At 34.6% G+C, this 20,434-nt stretch overlaps 1 protein-coding gene across 1 annotated transcript; it reads right to left on the bottom strand.

Annotated features, from left to right (window-relative positions):
• Positions 1-903: 903 nt before the first annotated feature.
• On the bottom strand, positions 904-5,854 carry LOC109220781 (3-ketoacyl-CoA thiolase 2, peroxisomal). Its single transcript, XM_019385247.1, has 14 exons — positions 5,617-5,854; positions 3,854-3,930; positions 3,580-3,664; positions 3,363-3,489; positions 3,155-3,253; positions 3,004-3,071; positions 2,777-2,884; positions 2,618-2,695; positions 2,395-2,527; positions 2,221-2,317; positions 1,917-2,040; positions 1,735-1,843; positions 1,350-1,433; positions 904-1,251 (listed from the first exon to the last, which is right to left on the bottom strand). Exons 1-14 carry the CDS (start codon positions 5,710-5,712, stop codon positions 1,142-1,144), a joined length of 1,395 nt encoding a protein of 464 aa, XP_019240792.1. The 5' UTR covers positions 5,713-5,854; the 3' UTR covers positions 904-1,141.
• Positions 5,855-20,434: the final 14,580 nt, after the last annotated feature.

Below are 20,434 nucleotides of genomic sequence, written 5' to 3'. Positions count from 1 at the left end.
ATTGCACTAAATAAGCTAAAAAAATTTTGTCCTGGATTCATTAATTTTATTATTAAGCTTTTTCAAAAACTTCAGCAGAAGATGCTGAAGTTATTTAGTTCATTTATAAAAACTTCAGCGCTAAATAGGCTTTGTTTTGTTTTGAATTCATTAATATTGTTATAATCAGACTACCATAAAATAATCAGATTGCCAATTATATCTAAATCATAAAATTTTGAAAACAAATAAACATGCAAAGAACAGAATTATCATGAAAAGAATCACTAAATGTGACCTTAAACTTTCCGTACGTGAAAATATTCACAAATTATTGTCTACTAACTTACGTAATTATTTATAATTTATTTTTAAATAATCCGATAAACATACTACTTATGGCAATCATCCCATGAACTGAAGTTTCATGGGAGCACCAACAGCAACAGAAGAAAGAAGAGGAAGAGGAAGAAAACGAAAGAGGAGAAAAAAGGGGCTGAAATTGTTTAAAAAGTGGGTACAAGTTAAAACTTTTAAAAAAATAAATATACGTTAAATGGGGACGCCCTATGCAATTTTTACAATTTTAACAGCTTGTCTCACTAAATTGTCTTCAAGTCTTTGTAGCAAGACTTCAAATTGGACAAAAAGAAAAGGGAAATTGGAAGGGAAGATGAAATGACTTTAAGTGATCCGACATATTCCCCCAAACACGTTCCATTGTTTTCTTCACCAACCAACGGAGCGAGAATAAAAGGAACAGTACTGTTCTAGAGACTAGCTTAAATTGACAAGTTCTTTCCAACGAACTCCAATGCATAATAAGAACTAGAAAAGAGTAGTTTCTTTTGTACTACGAATGATCTTTTCTGATTTTGAAGGAGACGAGACATATGGATTACTGAAAGGAGACAAGACATGGAATACTGAAAAGCAAAACATTTGACTTCTGGAATATTGGAACACAAAACATATAAAGCATACCATGAAACACCAAAGCAATTCTCAAAAGTACAAAGGCCAATCCAGCCCACAACTGCAAAACCAATGCAATTTTACGATCTCTTTTTTTCCAAGAAAATGTCTCAAAGCTCACTATGATTATTGTTATTCTTCTCTGTAAATATTATTAAATGAAACGAGTATTGTGTATCCCTACTGTTTATAAAGCATCTTTAGATAAAAGATTGTGGCTTCCAATTTTTCGCGCATTGCATAGCTCATCACAGGAGTCTCCTCTTTCAAAGACAGCAGCTGCCCCCATTCCAGTGCCTGTTGGGGATTGCAAAAAAAATCATCAGAAAAAGGTAGATGAGACATTCTATTTTCGAGAGGTGGGAGGGATCAAAAAGGGAGAGAATTGAACATACCTATGCACATGGACACCACACCGAATCGGCAGTCCTTTCCGCGACGTTTCATCTCGTGCAACAGAGTTGCAACACATCGTGCTCCTGTTTTGACATATAGAAGTATCTCATGAGAATGATCATTCAACACGGTACGTTAGCAATCAACACGGTACGTTAGCAAAGAGAAGCCCCATATGTACTCAAACAGGATCGATCTGATAGATTGTTGTTAGAGCTGATAAGATAGAGCAAAAAGGTACCGTCCCATATACCTATTGATCAACTGACTGACAACAAACCACTGCTAAACTCACAACAAAGGGAATCTAGTACAACACATGTTCATACATGAAGCTTATAATTCACCCCCATGATTATTATTTTATGAAATGATCAAATTTACCTGTAGCACCCAAAGGATGCCCAAGGGCCATTGCACCTCCGTTAACGTTGATCTTCTCTGGGTCAAGTTCCAGCTTCTTACGGCAATAGACATATTGTGATGCGAATGCCTAAACAAGAGCCATAATTAAGAAGCTGCACGAAGCGTATAAGATGGAGAGCTGATGAATTTATGTAGATCACCTCATTTATCTCAAAGAGATCAATATCTTCAAGTTCAAGGCCTGCGGACTTGACAGCAGCAGGAATTGCAACAGCTGGACCAATTCCCATAATAGCAGGGTCTACACCCACGGCAGCAAAGGTCCTGCATGAACACTGGGTGTTAGTTCTCATTTAAGACAAACACCAATAATAGAATAAAGATGCAAAAAGTATACTGTCGTCAGCTAACTAAGGTCAAGGCATAAGGAGGAGGAATCGTGAAGAAAACCACTAACGTGGAGAAAACCAAAAGGCGCTCACTGCAAGTAACGTTACTACAGACCTGAATACACCAAGGATAGGAAGTCCCTTTTGCATTGCAAGACTTCTTTTCATAAGAAGTACAGCTCCAGCACCATCAGTGACTTGGCTAGAGTTCCCTGCAGCGAAGAGGAAAACTTTATTAACCAAACTCAAAATTAAAATTACATTACAGACCCAAAGACTACCAAATTACCAGCAGTAGTAGTTCCACTCTTCTTGAACACTGGCTTTAACTTTGCCAAGTCTGAAACAGAGGCATTTGGCCGTATACCATCATCAACAGAGATGGTTACCGGTGTCTCATCTCCGGTTTTTGGATCAACAATCTTTAACAGAAGACAGCAAAAAACGTAAGAGGGTAGTTGATATAGCTAAGAATGGATACTCACTGATTAAAATGCAGAGAGGGATATTACCTTCGTGGGCACAGGAATTATTTCATCTTTGAATTTTCCGGAAGCAGAGGCTGCAGCAGCCTTACGATGCGAATCAACCTAGCAACACAAATAAAAACGAGATGAGAATATACACCACATAGACATGATCATAAATTGAGGGGTCTACTTAAAACTTACTGCAGCCTGGTCTTGTTCCTGCCTTGTCACACCAAAACGATGTGCTACATTCTCAGAAGTAATACCCATAGGAAGAAGACAGTCTTGAGCTTGTGCCATCATCTTAACCTGAGATCAAAGTTACAGGTTATGCTAATCCTTCCAATAGAACTCATCTCTAAAGAAAATAAGCCTAACAATATAAAACAAAAGAATACACAATATTTTTCATAGAACAAGGGACATACTTTTGGGTTGACTGATCCTTCCCAAGCCATTGGGTTTGTGGTCATAGACTCCAATCCGGCACCAATACCTGAATTGTGGGAGGTAAGTTGTCCAAATATTAGAAACGAGAGAGAAACCGTATCCATGGGATAGAAGGAAATGGCAACACACCGATGTCATAAAATCCAGCTTTAATAGCTGCTGCTACATCAGCAACTGCTTGAAGGCCTGATGAACATTGCCGGTTTACAGTTCTAACTGGCACAGTTTCTGCTCGAAAGAAAAGAGAAATGAGCATATATTGGAATAAGAACCTCGTAGATGAAATGAGGAACTTCATGCCATGGAACTTCATGCCATGACGTACTAATAAACCTACCAGGAAAACCAGCATAAAACGCAGCCATCCTGCACTCGCTTGCTCTCTGAGAACCTGGGGCCAACACAGTGCCGACAACGATATCCCCAACTTCACTAGGGCTCACATTAGTCTTTTCCATCAACGCCTACAGAGAAGATTAAAGGAAGACCTAAGGGTATATATCTTTGTTGATCTTGATTAACATCAACACACGACTCAGCTCAGTGTGACGCACCTTTAGAACTGGAGCAAGTAGATCATCAGGATAAGTATCCTTGAAGCCTCCTCTCTTTGCTTTGCAAAGAGGAGTCCTATATGCACTGCAAGGAACAAAAAGATTCTCACGGTAAGGATAAAGTCCATTGATCCAAGAAAACCACATATATCATATCAATGAGAAGTTAAACAAAATCATGAAAGTATGAAAAAGCAAGAGAGCAGTGCAAAGGTGCAAATCGGGTGAACTCAAAAGCTGAATCTAGAGATGGTTATCAACTATAACTACTTACGCGACTATGACGACATCATCTCCAAAGACAGAGGTCCTCTGGTAAGCAGCACTGTCTCCAGCAGAGCATACAGATGCCTGGTTTAAAAGTGAGAACGTAAGTAACAAAAGTATAATCTATTTCTCTTTTAGGACACCAGATGTTTGAAATTAAGACAAACCTATTCACCACTCAACAAAGTAATGGATGTTGACAGCGGGAGTGTTCAAGAACAAGCCAACTAACCGAAAATAGAGACTAGTATAACAATAAACATGTCACAAACTTAACTGAATATTCCTGTATACTGTAGTGACTAAACATCTAACGAACATAGTTTTGAACAGGATTAAACATAACAAAGGCACATCCACCATCAGACATGAAGGATTTCAGCACCTTTTGTCCCTTAAATATTATCTGCTTCACACAGTCGGATGTAAAACTTCCTCAATTTTTACACTGATCAATCGTAAAAATATTTCCTAATATCTAAAAATAGAAGACTCAGCAATGAAACTAATAAATCACGCTTTGCGTCCATTTATACACATGTATTCTTACTACTAATTTGTAAGTTTGTACACATCCTCTTACACATTCAAGAGAATTGAAGAAAAAGAACAAAGCAAGTAGATTTTACAAAGAGAGACGCTACAACCTAATTGGGAAAGAATGAACTTGAAAAGATTGTCATCCATGATAGGCTTTTCTTTTCCAATTATTTTACTCCTGACTGTTTTTAACTGCGGGCAGAGTCTAAGAAAGAAATACAGACATTTGAAACTTGTCATTAAAAACAAGCCATATAGACATTAGTATGGCTACAAAATCGTCTCATTAAGGGTATAATCAAGAGTTTAAAGTTCTATTTCTTCTGAATGTAGAAATTTGTCATAATTTTTCTGACACAGAAAAAGAAGTATCACATAAATTGGGATAGACTGGAGTATCGTATCCATTACAACTATACCACAGTTCCGCTCCAAATAATAAATGAAATTAATATGTCATCAGATCCGCAGGAAAATAATATTTCTACTAATGGCAAAAAAGCACTACGGAATAACTCTGATCTTGACCCCTCCCAAAACATGAAAACAATTAACAACTTCTTATATCCTCAAAATTCAACCATATACCCTCATAAAAACTACTCTACTACCTATCCACCAGTCTCAAACTTTAGCTCAAAACATATACAAAAACATAACTTCAGCTCAAAATTCAATTTACAGATCAAAATCCACCATACCCACATAAAAACAACTCAACGACCTGCCCACAAGACTCAACCTTTTAGCTCAAAACCATACACAAACCCAATAAAACCATATACAAAAACGTAACTTTAGCTCTAAACTTGAATCTTCAGATCAAAATAAAAAAAGACCACATCAAAATCAATCAATAAAACAATAGAACAAAACATACCCAATAAATCAAGCTGAAATTCAAGAACAAAACAAATTGAATTCAGAATTGAATGAAAACAAGACTTGAACTGTAGCTCAAGACTTCAATCTACAGATCAAAATAAGAAATATCCACATCCACACCAAACCAATCAGGAAAAGAATAATTCAAAACATACCCAACAAACCAAATTGAAATTCATTTATAGAACAAATTGAATCAAAGGTGGAATTGGAAAGAAGAAACAAAACACAGCCACCGAAAATAGAAAATCAACAAAACAAAAACAAATCAAAAATAGAATTTTGTTAAAAAAGAAAAAACAAACACACCAAAACACTACATTGAAATTGGAAAAAAGAACTCACAGCAATGGATGATTCAATATTTTCCAACGAAGAAGAAGTTTGAGAAGGACGAAGGTGTTGGAGAAGAACTCTTTGTCTCTCAATTGCTTTCTCCATTTGATCTCAAGATTATTTTTTAGTACAAATTACTCTAGAAATCGATTAGGATATTTTTGAGCTTGTTTTCTACTGTGTCTGCTTATATAGGGAAAGAAAGAGGGTCGGTTTGTGTATTGGGATTTGCAAAAAGGTGAAAGTTTATCTAGAAAGGATGGGTATAATGAAGAAAGTATTTTTTTTTTTTTTTTTTTTGTGGTGCAAATAATGAAGAAAGATAAAGTTGGTGACGCTGTGCTGATATTTTTTCCAATTCTGGGGAGGTAAATGACAAATTTTCGCAATTATTTTATGTCTTCAAACTACTCTTTTCAAGCCACTGACATACACGCGCCAGTTCTCTCGTTTGTAAAAATGTACACGCATTGACGTATATATCAATTATTAATAAATGTAAAATATGTGTCTCATATAAGTTTTTTACATTTCATCATAAATTAAATAATATTTTTTTTAAAAGGATTTTATAGTTAAAATTAATTAATTGATTTGTAAATATCACATACAAATAAGTATTTTCTTTTCTCGTTTGATTGTTAAAATTATTGACAAAATTCATTTTCAGAATAATTTTCAAGCAATATGTTTCAAATGAATTTGGTATCACTAAAGTGGAATTTAAAAAATAATTAAGACTTGTAATACATTAACCTATATGCTCAAATATCAAAAGTATCATTTTATATGATGAAATATGTTTGGTTGATTACAAGTATCAAAAGCATCGATGCAATATACGTATGCATATAGTTCATCATAATTAAATAAATGAACTTTGTAGTTTGATCTAATTCAAAAGCTCAATTAATTACAGTTAGAGAAATTATAAAAAAAATGATTCATGCCCATATTTCTATTGGCCGTGTTATTGTATTTTACAAATTCATCTTCTTCTTTTTCCTTTTTCCGACAAGCACTACTCTTTCTCTTTTGCTTGAAATTAGAAGAATAAAAGAAAAGACAGATAATATAAATTGAAAGTTGCAACACACGCGCCATTAGGAAAAACGATGAAAGAGGACATAGAGATGCGTGCCGAAACGGGTTTTCCTCATCTGAAAGCTCACCAATTACGTATCTGTCCAATAACGGCTCTGATTTACCAAATTATTTGGGGAACTAATAGATGATGATGATGTTGTGGCAGCTCTTTCTTTTTCATTCACATGGTATTATGAGAATTTTGACCATTTTATCTGGTCAACTTGATACTTTTAAGTTTAAAAAAAAAACGTTAAGAAAGTAATTTTGAAGAAATATACGCGTAAAAAAAAAACGTTAAGAAAGTAATTTTGAAGAAATATTTGCGTAAAAACAAAATTGTGGTTGAATAATTGTAGCGGAGTTTTCAAGAATCAGATAAGTGCCGCAATTGAAAATGACAGCGTTCAATTTTCTTCAACATTTGGAAAGTAATTTTGAAAGAAATATTACTATTATTCCTTCTATGTCGTGTGTGTTATAAATATATTATATTATGGATATTCATATTTCATTGTAAATAAGTTTCCTGAAGAAGTTCATCCATATGGGGCTCCGCCGTAAATATGTTTATCTATTTAGTACTCTATTGGAAATAAGCCTCCTGAAGAAGCTTATCACTTCGGCACCCGGTTATGGATAAACATTACTTTTAGTATAAGATTATCCATATCTGGTATAGTAGCAGCTTACACAGCAGCTTGTAGTAGCTTACACAGCAGCTTGTAGAAGTAGCTTACACAGCAGCTTGTAGTAGTAGCTTACACAGCAGCTTGTAGTAGCTTACACAGCAGCTTGTAGTAGCAGCTTACACAGCAGCTTACAGTAGCAGCTTACACAGCAGTTTCCTTTCTTCTATAAATAGAAGAGATTTCAGTTCATTATGTACATCAGTTTGAAGTTGAATAATAAATCTCTCTCTCTCTCTCTCTAGTTGTCTTCGGTTTCTTTACTTTAAAGTCTTTATTTTATAACACGATATCAGCACGAGACTCTGCCATTTTGAGCACTTACTTCGAATTTAATTTCTATTTCAGCGTTCATCTCTGATGTAAGGCGACACTCTTACGTCCGTGGTTAGATCTTATTCACTCCGAGCATCATAAGGCAAGTTATATCCTTGAGGTGATGAGCTTTTCTCCGTGGCAATAGTGATGTGGATATCACTTACGTCCGGAGTGGGCAAATTTGTGTAAAGTAATTTGAGCTTTTTGCTTATATTTTGTTTAATATCTTTATCATCGCTTGCTTGGTTATATGCTACGTATACAGTACCTATTTTGATATTAATTTTCATCCTTATTATCTTAATAAAGGATTATAAAGTGGATAACATTGTTAGATCCACTTAAACTCCAGCAGAGTTTGCAAGAAATATATAACAACCAGAAGTGGTTATGTTTTGTATATCTCATTGTAACTAAATTTTGTTAACCACCAGAAGTGGTATGTGCCTATAACCACCAGAAGTGATAATTTAGGCTTTCAATGGTTACAATTGAAGATAAGCTAGAGAAAATTTCTCTATATTACTCGTATGCCTCGATTTGCTCCCAAAGTAGCATTATCTTAAAAGAGGTTGAAGCATCACACGGTTTGGTGTGATTAATGCACGTTCAGATAATTATCTTCTGTTTCCTGAAGGATGAGAACTTTTGATAAATATTAATCCATTCCCCGAAGTGAATGTGACAATATTAATAAAGCTCGTAAATATGAACGCGCTTTTGATATGAATATATTACAATTCACCTCCAGAAGAGGTAATATGATTGAGAGAATATATACTCATTTTTTCGTATTTTAAATTTACTCCTGAAGAAGTAACACAATTGACATTTTCTCCTGAAGCAAGAAAATATTATGAAATTGTGTCTTTCTGTGCTTAAACAAAATAATAAGCTATTCAAAGTTATTTTTGAAGCACATTTTCATTCCCTGGAGTGAATGAAGAAATACCACAACTCACCTCCTGAAGAGGTAGAATAACAAAGGATATAAATCTTGTTTTTGTGGCATAAAGATCATTGTCGCACGTACCCGTTGTACGTAAAATATCTTGGAAAATTTTATTAAATATCATTCCAAGGCAAAAGTATTCTTGTAGAATGCTTTCTACTACAACCACATTAATATGTTCTGGTTAGTTATCGAGTTCCCTGAAGGAAATAACAAGTCATGTAACTTTCCCTGAAGGATATAATGACTATGTGGTTACCGCTTTGATATAAAATATTCAGATATTAATGGCATTTATACCTGAAGGAGATATTTGTCACAAAGTTGGTGGTAAAAATACTGAAATTCTTAATTTCTTATATTTATAAATTTAGAATTGTCTTTATAATATTCTTTGATTATGATTTTCTCTCATGACACCAGAAGTGTCTGAGCAATATTTGGTAGTACAAAATTTATCAAAAACTCCTGAAGAGCTAACTGTTTGTCTAGAAGACACATGACACCAGTAGTGTCTGATAAATATTAGATTGTGGATAATAAATGAAGGCTCTCGAAGAGCTTATATACAAATATGTCATTCATACAAAACATATGTTGTAGTAAACCTGAAGTTTACTAATACAAATGACAATCATACTGAGACTACAAATGATTGAAAGATTGAAAATCTTTATGTTTCCACAATCATAGGGGGTATGTATGTGAGAAGTTACTCGCCTTATTCTTCAATTTGTGCTACATCATGTATCACAGTAAACCAGAAGTTTACTAATACAAAAGCAGCCACAGTAAATGAGAAATTTACTTATACAAAAGTAGCCACAGTAAACCAGAAGTTTACTAATGCAAAAGTTTGTGCCATAGTAAACCAGAAGTTTACTAAGCGATAGCGCATGTCATGATAAACTTCAAGTTTTCATTTGATATTTTTAAATGAGCTATTTGAGAATTCAGAGAAGCATATACTGAAGAACTAGAAGATTCTTCAAGAATTCTCTTGTGCTGCTTGTTCTCATAATTTGATTCTACCAGCTAAAGTTGGGACTAAGACCCCTGATTCTGAAATATATAAAAGGTGAATATGGGCTCATTCACCTGTCATGTGAACCACTTATAGATGCATATATAAGATGATTACATGTATGTTTATTATCAACCTGCAGTTTGGCATTTGAGATTGCTTTTCTCAATTAAGAGCATAACTTTCAGATTATGAAATCAAGATAGTTCATCTTGCTAATGCTGGTTTATATCCAAGCTGGTTTAGCATTGAATGCCTCCTACTAATGGCTAAACCATTGCTTATGAGAACAAAGATTCATGTGTTGGTCTAAGATTTTCTAAATTGCATATAGCAGCACTTGTATGCATCAGACCAACAATATATGATAAGTCCTCCCCTCACAATTGGTTTATGATCAGAAACCAAATATTTTTACTATCTTTTGATGTGTGGTATATGATTAATTTCTCTACCACAATACACAAAGATATGTTTCCCAAAGAAGATTGGGAATATATGTTAGTTTTCTAACATTTGGGTGATGGAATAAACATCAGAAAAATATGCTATATGAATCGAATTATCATCAATATGATCCTCACTTAGAAGATAATTCACGTCAAATGCCAGAAGCATTTGCTGATCCAAAATTCAATATCATATTTCAGCTACAAATGACTCCTATTAAAAATTAAGTACCCTGAAGGATAGAGTTTATTGACGCATGAAGCGTGATAGACCAATCAGTTACCAAAGGTAAAAATACTTGAAAAAATGATAAGGAGCTAATGATCAAAAATGATCATAATGAGGAGGAAATAAGCTCTAGAAGAGCCCAAGACATAACATTTCATGAAACTCCAGAAAAAGTTCAGGTACATGAAAATAAAGAAAGTAATGAGATCTCAACAAGTTATGTCGCTTAAGGAACCGATACAAAATGATCGTCGACGATATATTTGATGCAATATAGCGCACATAATTGTAAAAGATTGTGAGGATCAGACCTGTAGTCCAGACACCTGAAGATGTCACGCCATTTAAATGTAAGTCATAACTTATATGACTCATTTGATTAATTCTATATGAAGATCCCTGAAGGATTTAAAATACCTAAAGCATATAGTTCAAAGTCTCGAGAAATGTACTCGATCAGATTACAAAGGTCTTTGTACGGTTTAAAGGAATCTGGGCGCATGTGGAGGTTATGTAAGTGATGTTATTTGTCCATGTAGTTTTTATAATGAAAATTTCCAGAATTTGTTATTCTTGCTGTTTATGTTGATGACATAAATCTTGTTGGAACTCCAGAAGAGCTCCAAAAGGCAATTGAATATGTTAAGAAAGAATTTGAGATGAAAGATCTTGGAAAGACAAAACTTTGTCTTGGTCTACAAATTGAACATTTAGCAGACATGATCTTTATCCATCAATCTGCCTATACAGAAAGGGTCTTAAAACGCTTTTACATGGACAAAGCGCACCCATTGAGTACACCAATGGTTGTTCGATCACTTGAAGTGGATAAAGGATTTGCTCCGACCTCCAGAAGAGGATGAGGAACTCCTTGGTCCCGAAGTACCCTATCTCAGTGCAATTGGTGCACTAATGTATCTTGCTAATGCTACAAGGCCTGACATAGCATTTTCTGTTAAATTACTAGCAAGATATAGTTCTTCTCCTACACGGATTAAGGATCCGTTCTTACCTCCAGAAGAGGATGATGAACTCCTTGGTCCTGATATACCCAAGTCTCCGCACTATACTCTTTTTCCCTTGCTCAGGTTTTTTTTCCCATTGGGTTTTTCCTGGTAAGGTTTTTAATGAGGCAGCTTGCAATGATATTATTAGTGTACTCTTTTTCCTTGACTAGGATTTTTTTCCCACGGGTTTTTCCTAGTAAGGTTTTAACGAGGCACATAATAATGAACATCCTAGGAGGAGTGTTTTGAAATATTTTTGTGGATGTCCATTTATTACTCCGCTGTAGATAATCTTCCTAAAGAAGATTATCCATTTAGTACTCCATTGAAGTTTATCTAGAAGCAACTGATGCAGGCAGGTTGCAAGCAACTCAATGAAATGACTTGCAACAGCTCTTGGTCTGATGAGATTAATTTAAATCGATCTGAAATATTGGTGGATAATATTCTCTACAAATTCAACTTTTGAGAAGATGATATACAAGATTGGAATGCGGAGACTCGAATATTTGAAACAAGGTTTTCATCAGGGGGAGTAAAATATGCGATGCACTCTTTTTTTCTGATAAGGTTTTTAATGAGACACCTAGCAATGCGTATTACTAAATATGTGTACTTTTTTTTCCTTCACTAGAATCGTTTTTCCACGGGATTTTCCCTAGTAAGGTTTTAATGAGGCACATTATCTTTTAATGAACATCCAAGGGGGAGTGTTATAAATATATTATATTATGGATGTTCATACTCCGTTGTAAATAAGCTTCCTGAAGAAGTTTATCCATATGGGGCTCCGCCGTAAATATGTTTATCTATTTAGTACTCTATTGGAAATAAGCCTCCTGAAGAAGCTTATCACTTCGGCACCCGGTTATGGATAAACATTACTTTTAGTGTAAGATTATCCATATCTGGTATAGTAGCAGCTTACACAACAGCTTGTAGTAGCTTACACAACAGCTTGTAGTAGCTTACGCAACAACTTGTAGTAGCTTACACAGCAGCTTACACATCAGCTTGTAGCAGCTTGCACAGCAGCTTGTAGTAGCTTACACAGCAGCTTGTAGTAGCAGCTTACACAGCAGCTTGTAGTAGCAGCTTACACAGCAGCTTGCAGTAGCAGCTTACACAGCAGCTTCCTTTCTTCTATAAATAGAAGAGATTTCAGTTCATTATGTACATAAATTTGAAGTTGAATAATAAATCTCTCTCTCTCTCTCTACTTGTCTTCGGTTACTTTACTTTAAAGTCTTTATTTTATAACAATGTGATAATATTTTACTTTTTAGTTTATTTGGAAAAGAGTAAATATTTTTCGGAAAAAGTCATATTTACCTTTTTACTATAAAAAATAAACTATATTTAACTTTTATTTTATTTTTTTAGATCTTCAGGTTCAAAGGTCGTACTTATCTTATGAAGTTTCCAGGTATGCGTATCTTCGTCAATTAAGTCGGCAACCTTAAGATCTAAATTGTTTTGCATTTGAATACTTTTTGGAGTAAAACCATTATTTCTTGGAATCCAAGGATCAGTCCAAACATTTATATTTTTCCCATTAGAGATACTCCACCTTAGTCCAGAAACTAATAGATCTCTTCCCCACAAAATACTTCTCCAGATCCATGATCCTGTAGATGATGTAGAAGCGTCAAGGAAAGTTGAGTGTGAAAAGTATTTTCTTTTAAGTACTCTTGTTAACAGCGAATCCTGGTCCGACAATATTCGCCAAGCTTGCTTAGCTAACAAAGCCATATTGAAAGCCTTTAAATCCCTAAACCCTAAGCCCCCTCTTGATTTAGAATCACATAATCTTTCTCATTTCTCAATTCTTCCTTTTATCCTCAGTTTTTCCCCACCAAAAGTTAGAAAAAAGAGATGTAATTTCCTTACACAGACCATTAGGAAGTTGGAAGCAAGACAAGGCATAGGTAGGGATTGCAGCAAGTACAGATTTAAGCATAACTTCTTTCCCTACTGTACATAAAAATTTACCCTTCCATCCTTTTATTTTTGTCTTGACTCTATCCTTAATAAACTCTAACATCTTTCTCTTTGAGCGTCCCACGATAGCTGGTAATCCTAAATACATACCCATCTCATTTCTTTGTTGTTGTCCAAGTAAGGAAAATATCTCTACTTTCTCCTCCTCCGTTACATTTCTACTAAAACAAATAGTTGATTTATCTAAATTAACCACTTGGCCAGAACATTGCTCATACTTTCTTAGAATCTTAGCTACTTGGACTGCATTGTGAGCGTTAGCTGAACAGAATATAAAAGAGTCATCTGCGAAAAATAAATGAGTTAAGCTCGGCCCATGTCTATTTAATTTTAAACCTTGAATTTCATTTTGAGTCTCAGAAGTCGTCAACAAAGTAGAAAAACCTTCTGCACATATTGAAAATAGATAAGGTGATTGCGGATCACCTTGTCGTATTCCTCGAGTCGGCCTAACTGATCCAACTACCTCTCCATTTATATTAAAACTATAGGTAGGGGTAGAAATACATTGCATAATCCATTCTACAAATCTGGCATGAAAACCCATTTGCAAAAGCATTTTCTGGATATATATCCATTCAACTCTGTCATATGCTTTTGACATATCCAATTTCATGGCCATAAATTTCTCTCTACCTCTGCGTTTATTTATTAGAAGATGCATAAATTCATGTGCTAAGATAACATTATCAGTTATTTGTTGTCGACGCCCCCTTTTTCCTCGCGGAATCGGGTTCACAACATTCGGGAAGACAACTCTTATCCCGTTTGGAAATTGGGTTTTTGGAGTTTGGAGAGTCGCCACCTAATGATTATAGTGCATTAGGACACTTTTAGAAGAATTAAAGATGCAGACCAGAGTTTTGGGTAAGGGCTTGAAATTATCTCGAGGGGAAGGTGTTAGGCACCCCTCAAGATCCACTAGTGTGGTTCCCGGCCATGCTACAATTGTGACTTTAAGTGCAAATGTGAATAAACTAACAAGTGTAACAGGAAGCACAAAAAGGTTAAAAGAAGTGCTGAAATTCAGAAAGGGAGCAGTTTAGTTGTAAAAGAAATGTGCAAGTAGAGGGAAGAAGTCAAGCAATTAGTGCAAGCAAACCAAAAATCGTGTGAGAAACAGAAGTTGAAAGTGAAGCAGCTTTTAAAGTTCTAAAAAAAAAAATTGTTAAACTAATAAAAGGAGAGGGGAGTCCTAGGTTTATACATTACATGGATCATTCGCACAACACTGGTACCCAATTGTACACATAGTGTTATCGTGTAATCATCATCTCCATGTCTACCCTTCCCACCCCGTTAAGGTATTAAAGCGCGGAACAGTATCGTTTACTTATCGCATGCTACTACCCGTCCCGATCCTATCAGTTCCGGGGTATTAGAACTTCTAATCCTAAAAGGAAAGAAAGGGATGGAGGCCTTTGTGGAGTTTAAAGGATAAAATTCTAGCTCAACATTCAAAACAAGTATCAAATAAAGAGAAGAATAAACAAGCAAATCAGGCTCAAATAAACCCAAAGAAATCAAATAATCATATAGTTTAGCATGCCTTGACAAATACTGATTTGGTCTTAGATTAAAATTAAGCAGTGAGCGGATAGGTTCAACACATATATTTGGACAGAAAGTCTGCATTAGGCAACTCGGATACAGTTGGCAGAGATTAAGGCACTGAATTAGTCGCGAGTTCATTTAAGAAAGTACTGATTTTAGAAGATGATCATGCAGAAGAGTTTTGAAGAAAAAGGGTATGCTGCAAATGTTTAGAAACTAGTTCAAAAGGGAAAACAAACTGCCTAATTGTGGTTAAACACAAAAAAAGAAAAGTTTTGAAAATTCCAGAAGGGACAGAGTTATCTAAAGAAAAGAGTGAGTTGCGGAACTGATTTAAAAGGACGAGTTCAAAAGATAGGAATTGAGTTGGAAAACACGTTTAGGCAGAATATTAGAAAGAAGGAGTTTTAGATAAGATATGCCAGTTAAAAAAATAGATTTAAGGAAAAAAGTATACGCTGATTTGAAACAAGTTTTATTAGAGACTACGTTTTGGAAAACATGTACTGACTTAGGCGTATAAGAAACGGCTAATCAATTGCTACTGCTATTAGACAGGCTAAGCGAGTTTGGTTCAAAAGAAGCTCCTATGGACATGATATCTACAAGTTATTGATTACCGAACTTGTTAATAAACTTGTGGACGGATGCTTGTTTATTAAACCAAAAGTTTGCCTAATGTCATGCGTATGCACATCCTATAGGCATGACACCTATAATTTGCAAAAAATTAACTCCTATAGGCAGGATTTCTATATGCATAATTGCAGAAAGTGAGTGTTAAGTCCTATAGACATGCTTTCTATGTGATTAAAACGGTCCTATAGGCAGGATCTCTAGATGGTTAAATAATAAAGTCCTAAGATCATGATTTCTACCCTTTTGATGCAAGAAAGCAAAGACCCCTCCCACATCGCTTTACTATACTCCCCGAGTTTATACAAGTTATTACNAGGAGAGCTTAATGAAGGGTCTGGACATACCTTGTCTATGTTATCTTGCAATTCATTCATTTTTTGGTTGCCAACATCCTGCATTTGTGAGGCAACTTGCAATAAGTTTTGTTGTAGCATATTGTCATCCGCTAGCATCTTCTCCTGCACATCTACCTTCTCCAAGCCAATATTCAAACCTCGCATTGAGGTAGTTTTAATGCCATCAGAAGTTCCAGCCCCGGTGTTATTCCAAACTTCGACACTCTCCTTCTCTCTAGATCCATAATTTGTTGCTTCCATTGGATGCATTTGGTCTCTCTAAAGATCCTCTATTCTTATGTCAGGCTGCATTTCAACCAAGGTAGTACCCTCTGCCAAAGTTAGCAGACTTTTACTACTTCCTGCACCTCCTTTTCCTCCATCCAGTTCAAAGTTATAATTTTTCACCCTAGTATACCCATCGTTATTAGTATTTACACCTTGACGATGCTGATTATCTGAAGCTAGTAAAGGATTCTCTGCTCGTAACCATGTCCCAAACTGGTCACTTTAGAGGTTTCCTGATCTTATATCCTTCTCTCTTTGTACACAAGTTCTATCATTGTGTCCTAGCATACCACAGTAGTAGCAAACATAAGGTAGGTTTTCATATCTTATTTCAACCCAGGTTGTTTCCAAGCCTAGCTTGATCAATTTTCCCCTAGGTAGTGGTCTGTTAATGTTCATCGTGACTTTAATCCGCATATATCGCCCCTCTTTGCTTCCATTGTCAGGGATTACAATATCAACGGTCCCTCCCAAAGCCTGCCCTATTTTGCGCCCAACATCCTTTGACAGCCAATGTAATGGGATATTCCAAACTTGAACCCACAGATTACAATTATTAAACACCTGGGAATCGCTCCTCAAACCTGGTTTCCAAGGCTGGACATTAAGAAGGTATTTGTCATACAACCATGGTGTAGCAAACCATATTTTATCCCTACTTTCCTTATCTCTGAAAATGAATAGAAAAAGTTCCATCCGATTTCCTTTATCCGCAGCCCTGCTGGGTGCCCCCAAACCAATGACATGGTATTTTTGACTCCCTGAAAATTTACTTTTTTTTTTAATCATAAATCACCTTGCCAAAAAGACTTACCTCACAATCCTTCATACTTGGCTGAATATCTGGATATTCAATTGCTACAACATCTTTTTCTTCCTCTGTAAGAATAAATTTGTTTAGGCGTTCAGTAATTGCATCAACCATCTTTCCAATTGAAGGATTCCCGCTCCTATTGTAGTTGAGTCAGCAGTATTATTTTGTTGTCAGCTGCTTAGGGCACAATTACTGATAATATGATGCAGAGAGTTTCCTTGCCTCAATTTCCCTGCTAGTTGTTCGTAGTAGAACTTAAAGAAAAGCAAAACCTGATTTGGATGTCGCTAAACTGCCGGCGTTCGCCCGTGAATTTCGTGAATCGCCGGATCTTTCCTGTTAATTTCGTTGCTATTTGATCGATTTTCTTGTTGGGCCAAATTGATTTAGGGTTTAGTAGATAATAGGGAATTTGCACAAATTGATACCCGTAGAGAATAAAATCAGTTGTTATTAGGTTGCCTATTGGCAAAGTTTTAGAGAATGGGGTTTGAGAGGTGAAGATTAAGTAGTTTGCAGTAAGGATTGAGACCTCACAAGGAGGAAATAGCTCTCATGCTAGAGAGAAAGCCCTCAGTTAAGACGAGGGAGTTTTATGAACATGGCACTCGTGTTTTTTAAGTTTTGAAGAGTGAATTAACGGCAGGAGTAATTTGAATCTCAAAGTGCAACGGCATGGGTAGAATACTAAAAAAGTACTCTTATGGTAAATATAACTTATTTTTGACAGTAGGAAATTAGATGATATTTGAATTGAACTTGAGAGAAACAATAAATATAATAAAATTGAAATTGAAAAAAAAAAAAGTTTGTGGAATTGCGCTCATTTTTCCCTTCTCTCATTTAGCCTGGAGTAGGCTTGGTAAAATAAAAGAGAAAACCGAAGTAGAGTTTAGAAAATCCTATATGTCATCTCTCAACTAAATAAGCTAAGCTCAATTTGAGAATTTTGGGAACTTCCCCTGCCAAAACATTCCATTAAAAAGTTTTCTGATGTGATATAATGCACATTTGGCTAGATCTAAAAGGAATATTGCAATAAACTCATTCTATTTTGATTTTTGAAACCAATTTGCAATTCATTTCAAGCATGAAGAGAAAACAGAATGTTATATTGCTGTTTTTAGCTATAACTTTAATGTCATTATTATTAACATGCAATATATCGAGTAAAGCTTGCATACTTTTGGAAATAGCACCAATTGGACACTTTTCGCTCCGTCTTTAAAAAGGGATTGTTACACAAATAGCCGGTCAAGTTTACTGTTCAATTTTTGTAGTCAATATACATCGATTATATATTGGTTATACTCAGTTATACACATATTATACATGAATTTTACATATATTATACATCCACCAACTATTTTTAATTAAGAAATTAGGTGGACATCTATTTGGGTTAACTCTTCCTTTAAAAAGGTCACAGCCAGTCTCAAGTTCATATGTGAAATTCCTGGACAATAACAACCTGAAACTTCAGTTGTAAAATTTAAAACTCTAGGAAGTGGCTATTTTTCAATTAGAAAAAGTTAAAAAGCGGCTATTTTTGAATTCTACTCTAAAGAACAGCATTTGGTACAATTACATTTAAGGAATTTTTACCTTCTTATATTATATATGAAACTTTATTACCCTCTTTAACCAAGTTTTAACTTAATTACATAGGCATATATAATTTACTAATTATATACAAATTAGTTTTTAATGAGTATCCCTTTATATTAGGAATTAAATAGGGAATCCCCATCCCTACTCTCTCTCTCTCTCTCTCTCTCTCTCTCTCTCTCTCTGTTCTTTCCCCAATTTTCTTCCTTCATTTTCTCCGCTTTTCGTCCTTTTTCTTCCAGGAAATTCGTCAATGAATTTCAATTGTTATAATATAGAGTTTTAACTTAGCAATTTCCTTTTGATGTTGCACAATTGGTGTTCGAATTGAAATTGTCAATCAATAATTTTTGAATGTGTTTGGTTCTCCACCATTGACAACCATTACAAAGCTTCAAAGTTTTGAATTCGAATTTGGGTTGTCAAAAATTATTGTTTGTTTGGATTGGGTGTTGTTGAAAATAATTGGGGATATTCTTTGGAGTTTATATCTCAATTTTGAGGGTTTTTGGTGAAGACACTACTAGAATTCCGGAAAAAAGCGACCAAACTTTAGCGACCAAAGTTGGTCTGTCAAGAAAAGCGACCAACGTTTGTCTCTAAATTGGAGAAAATAATAAAATAATTATTTTAAATACATTAGCGACCAAGGTTGGTCGCTACCTTGGTCGCTATTTGGTCAATAATTTCGTCAAAATGTTGACCGGACTGGTCAGACTTGCTTGGTCAAAGAAATACTGAGATTAGCGACCAACGTTGATCGCTATTGGGGGACCCACTTATTAAATTTTAATAATTATAATATTATTTAAAAAATTTATAATATATAAATAAATATAATTTAAAATTAGCGACCAAAGTTGGTCGCTAATTAAAGGGTAAGTAGATAGAGACCAACTTTGGTCGCTAATATGGGACCTGTTTAACAATTATATTATTATTTTAAATATTATATAAAATATAAATAAATCTGATTTAATTTAGCGACCAACTTTGGTCGCTAATTTAAATAATTAGCCGACCAAAAAGTTGGTCTCCTTTTCAGGTTCAACAATGGTCAAATTAAAAATCACTTTTGTAATTTACTATCTAAATAATATAAATGTAAGCCGTTAACACTTTTGTAACACAGAGGGAGAATAGACTAAAATATACTCTACAATGCATGCACTAAGTATCAGTGCTTTAAGCTTAATATTATACAATATACTTATATATCATAGCATATATTATTATACATCATATATAGTATATATATTAATTAAACTTACGCTGTATAATGCACTAAGTTATAAGCGTATTAGGGTAAAATATTATATCGATATGGCTTTATAATATGTAATATATATTAGTTTACGCTTTACTAAATGCACTAAGTATAAGCGTATTAAAGGTAATATTATTATCAATATGGCTCTATATGATTGTAATATATATAGTACGTGTATATGCACTAAGTATAAGTCGTATTAAGTGATATTATAATCGATATGGCTTATATATATGCATATGAATATATATTTACGCGTGTTCTATGCACTAAAGTATAGCGTATTAGGGTAATATTTATATCGAATATTGGCTTATATATAGTATAATATATACTTACGCTGTAACTATGCACTAAGTATAAGCGTATTAGGTAATATTATATTCGGATATGGCTCTATATATATGTATATATATACTTACGCTGTACTATGCACTAAGTATAAGCGTATTAGGTAATATTATTTTCGAATATTGGGTTTATAAATGTAAATATATATATTACCTGTACTATGCACTAAGTTAAGGGTATTAGTAATATTATATCGATAAATGCTTATATATA

This window comes from Nicotiana attenuata, unplaced genomic scaffold (genome assembly GCF_001879085.1).
Source record: "Nicotiana attenuata strain UT unplaced genomic scaffold, NIATTr2, whole genome shotgun sequence".
Lineage (NCBI taxonomy): Eukaryota > Viridiplantae > Streptophyta > Magnoliopsida > Solanales > Solanaceae > Nicotiana > Nicotiana attenuata.
Note: the sequence above shows the minus strand (reverse complement) of the source record. Positions and strands in the feature narration are given on the sequence as shown.

Bases quoted from the DNA above. Each gene is read 5' to 3' on its own strand.
- LOC109220781 (XM_019385247.1), bottom strand. From the start codon at position 5,712: ATGGAGAAAGCAATTGAGAGACAAAGAGTTCTTCTCCAACACCTTCGT. The intron at 3,254-3,362 runs GTAGGTTTATTA...TCTTTCGAGCAG, and splicing joins GTTTTATGCTGGTTTTCCTG to AAACTGTGCCAGTTAGAACT. The intron at 2,528-2,617 runs GTAATATCCCTC...CTTCTGTTAAAG, and splicing joins TAATTCCTGTGCCCACGAAG to ATTGTTGATCCAAAAACCGG.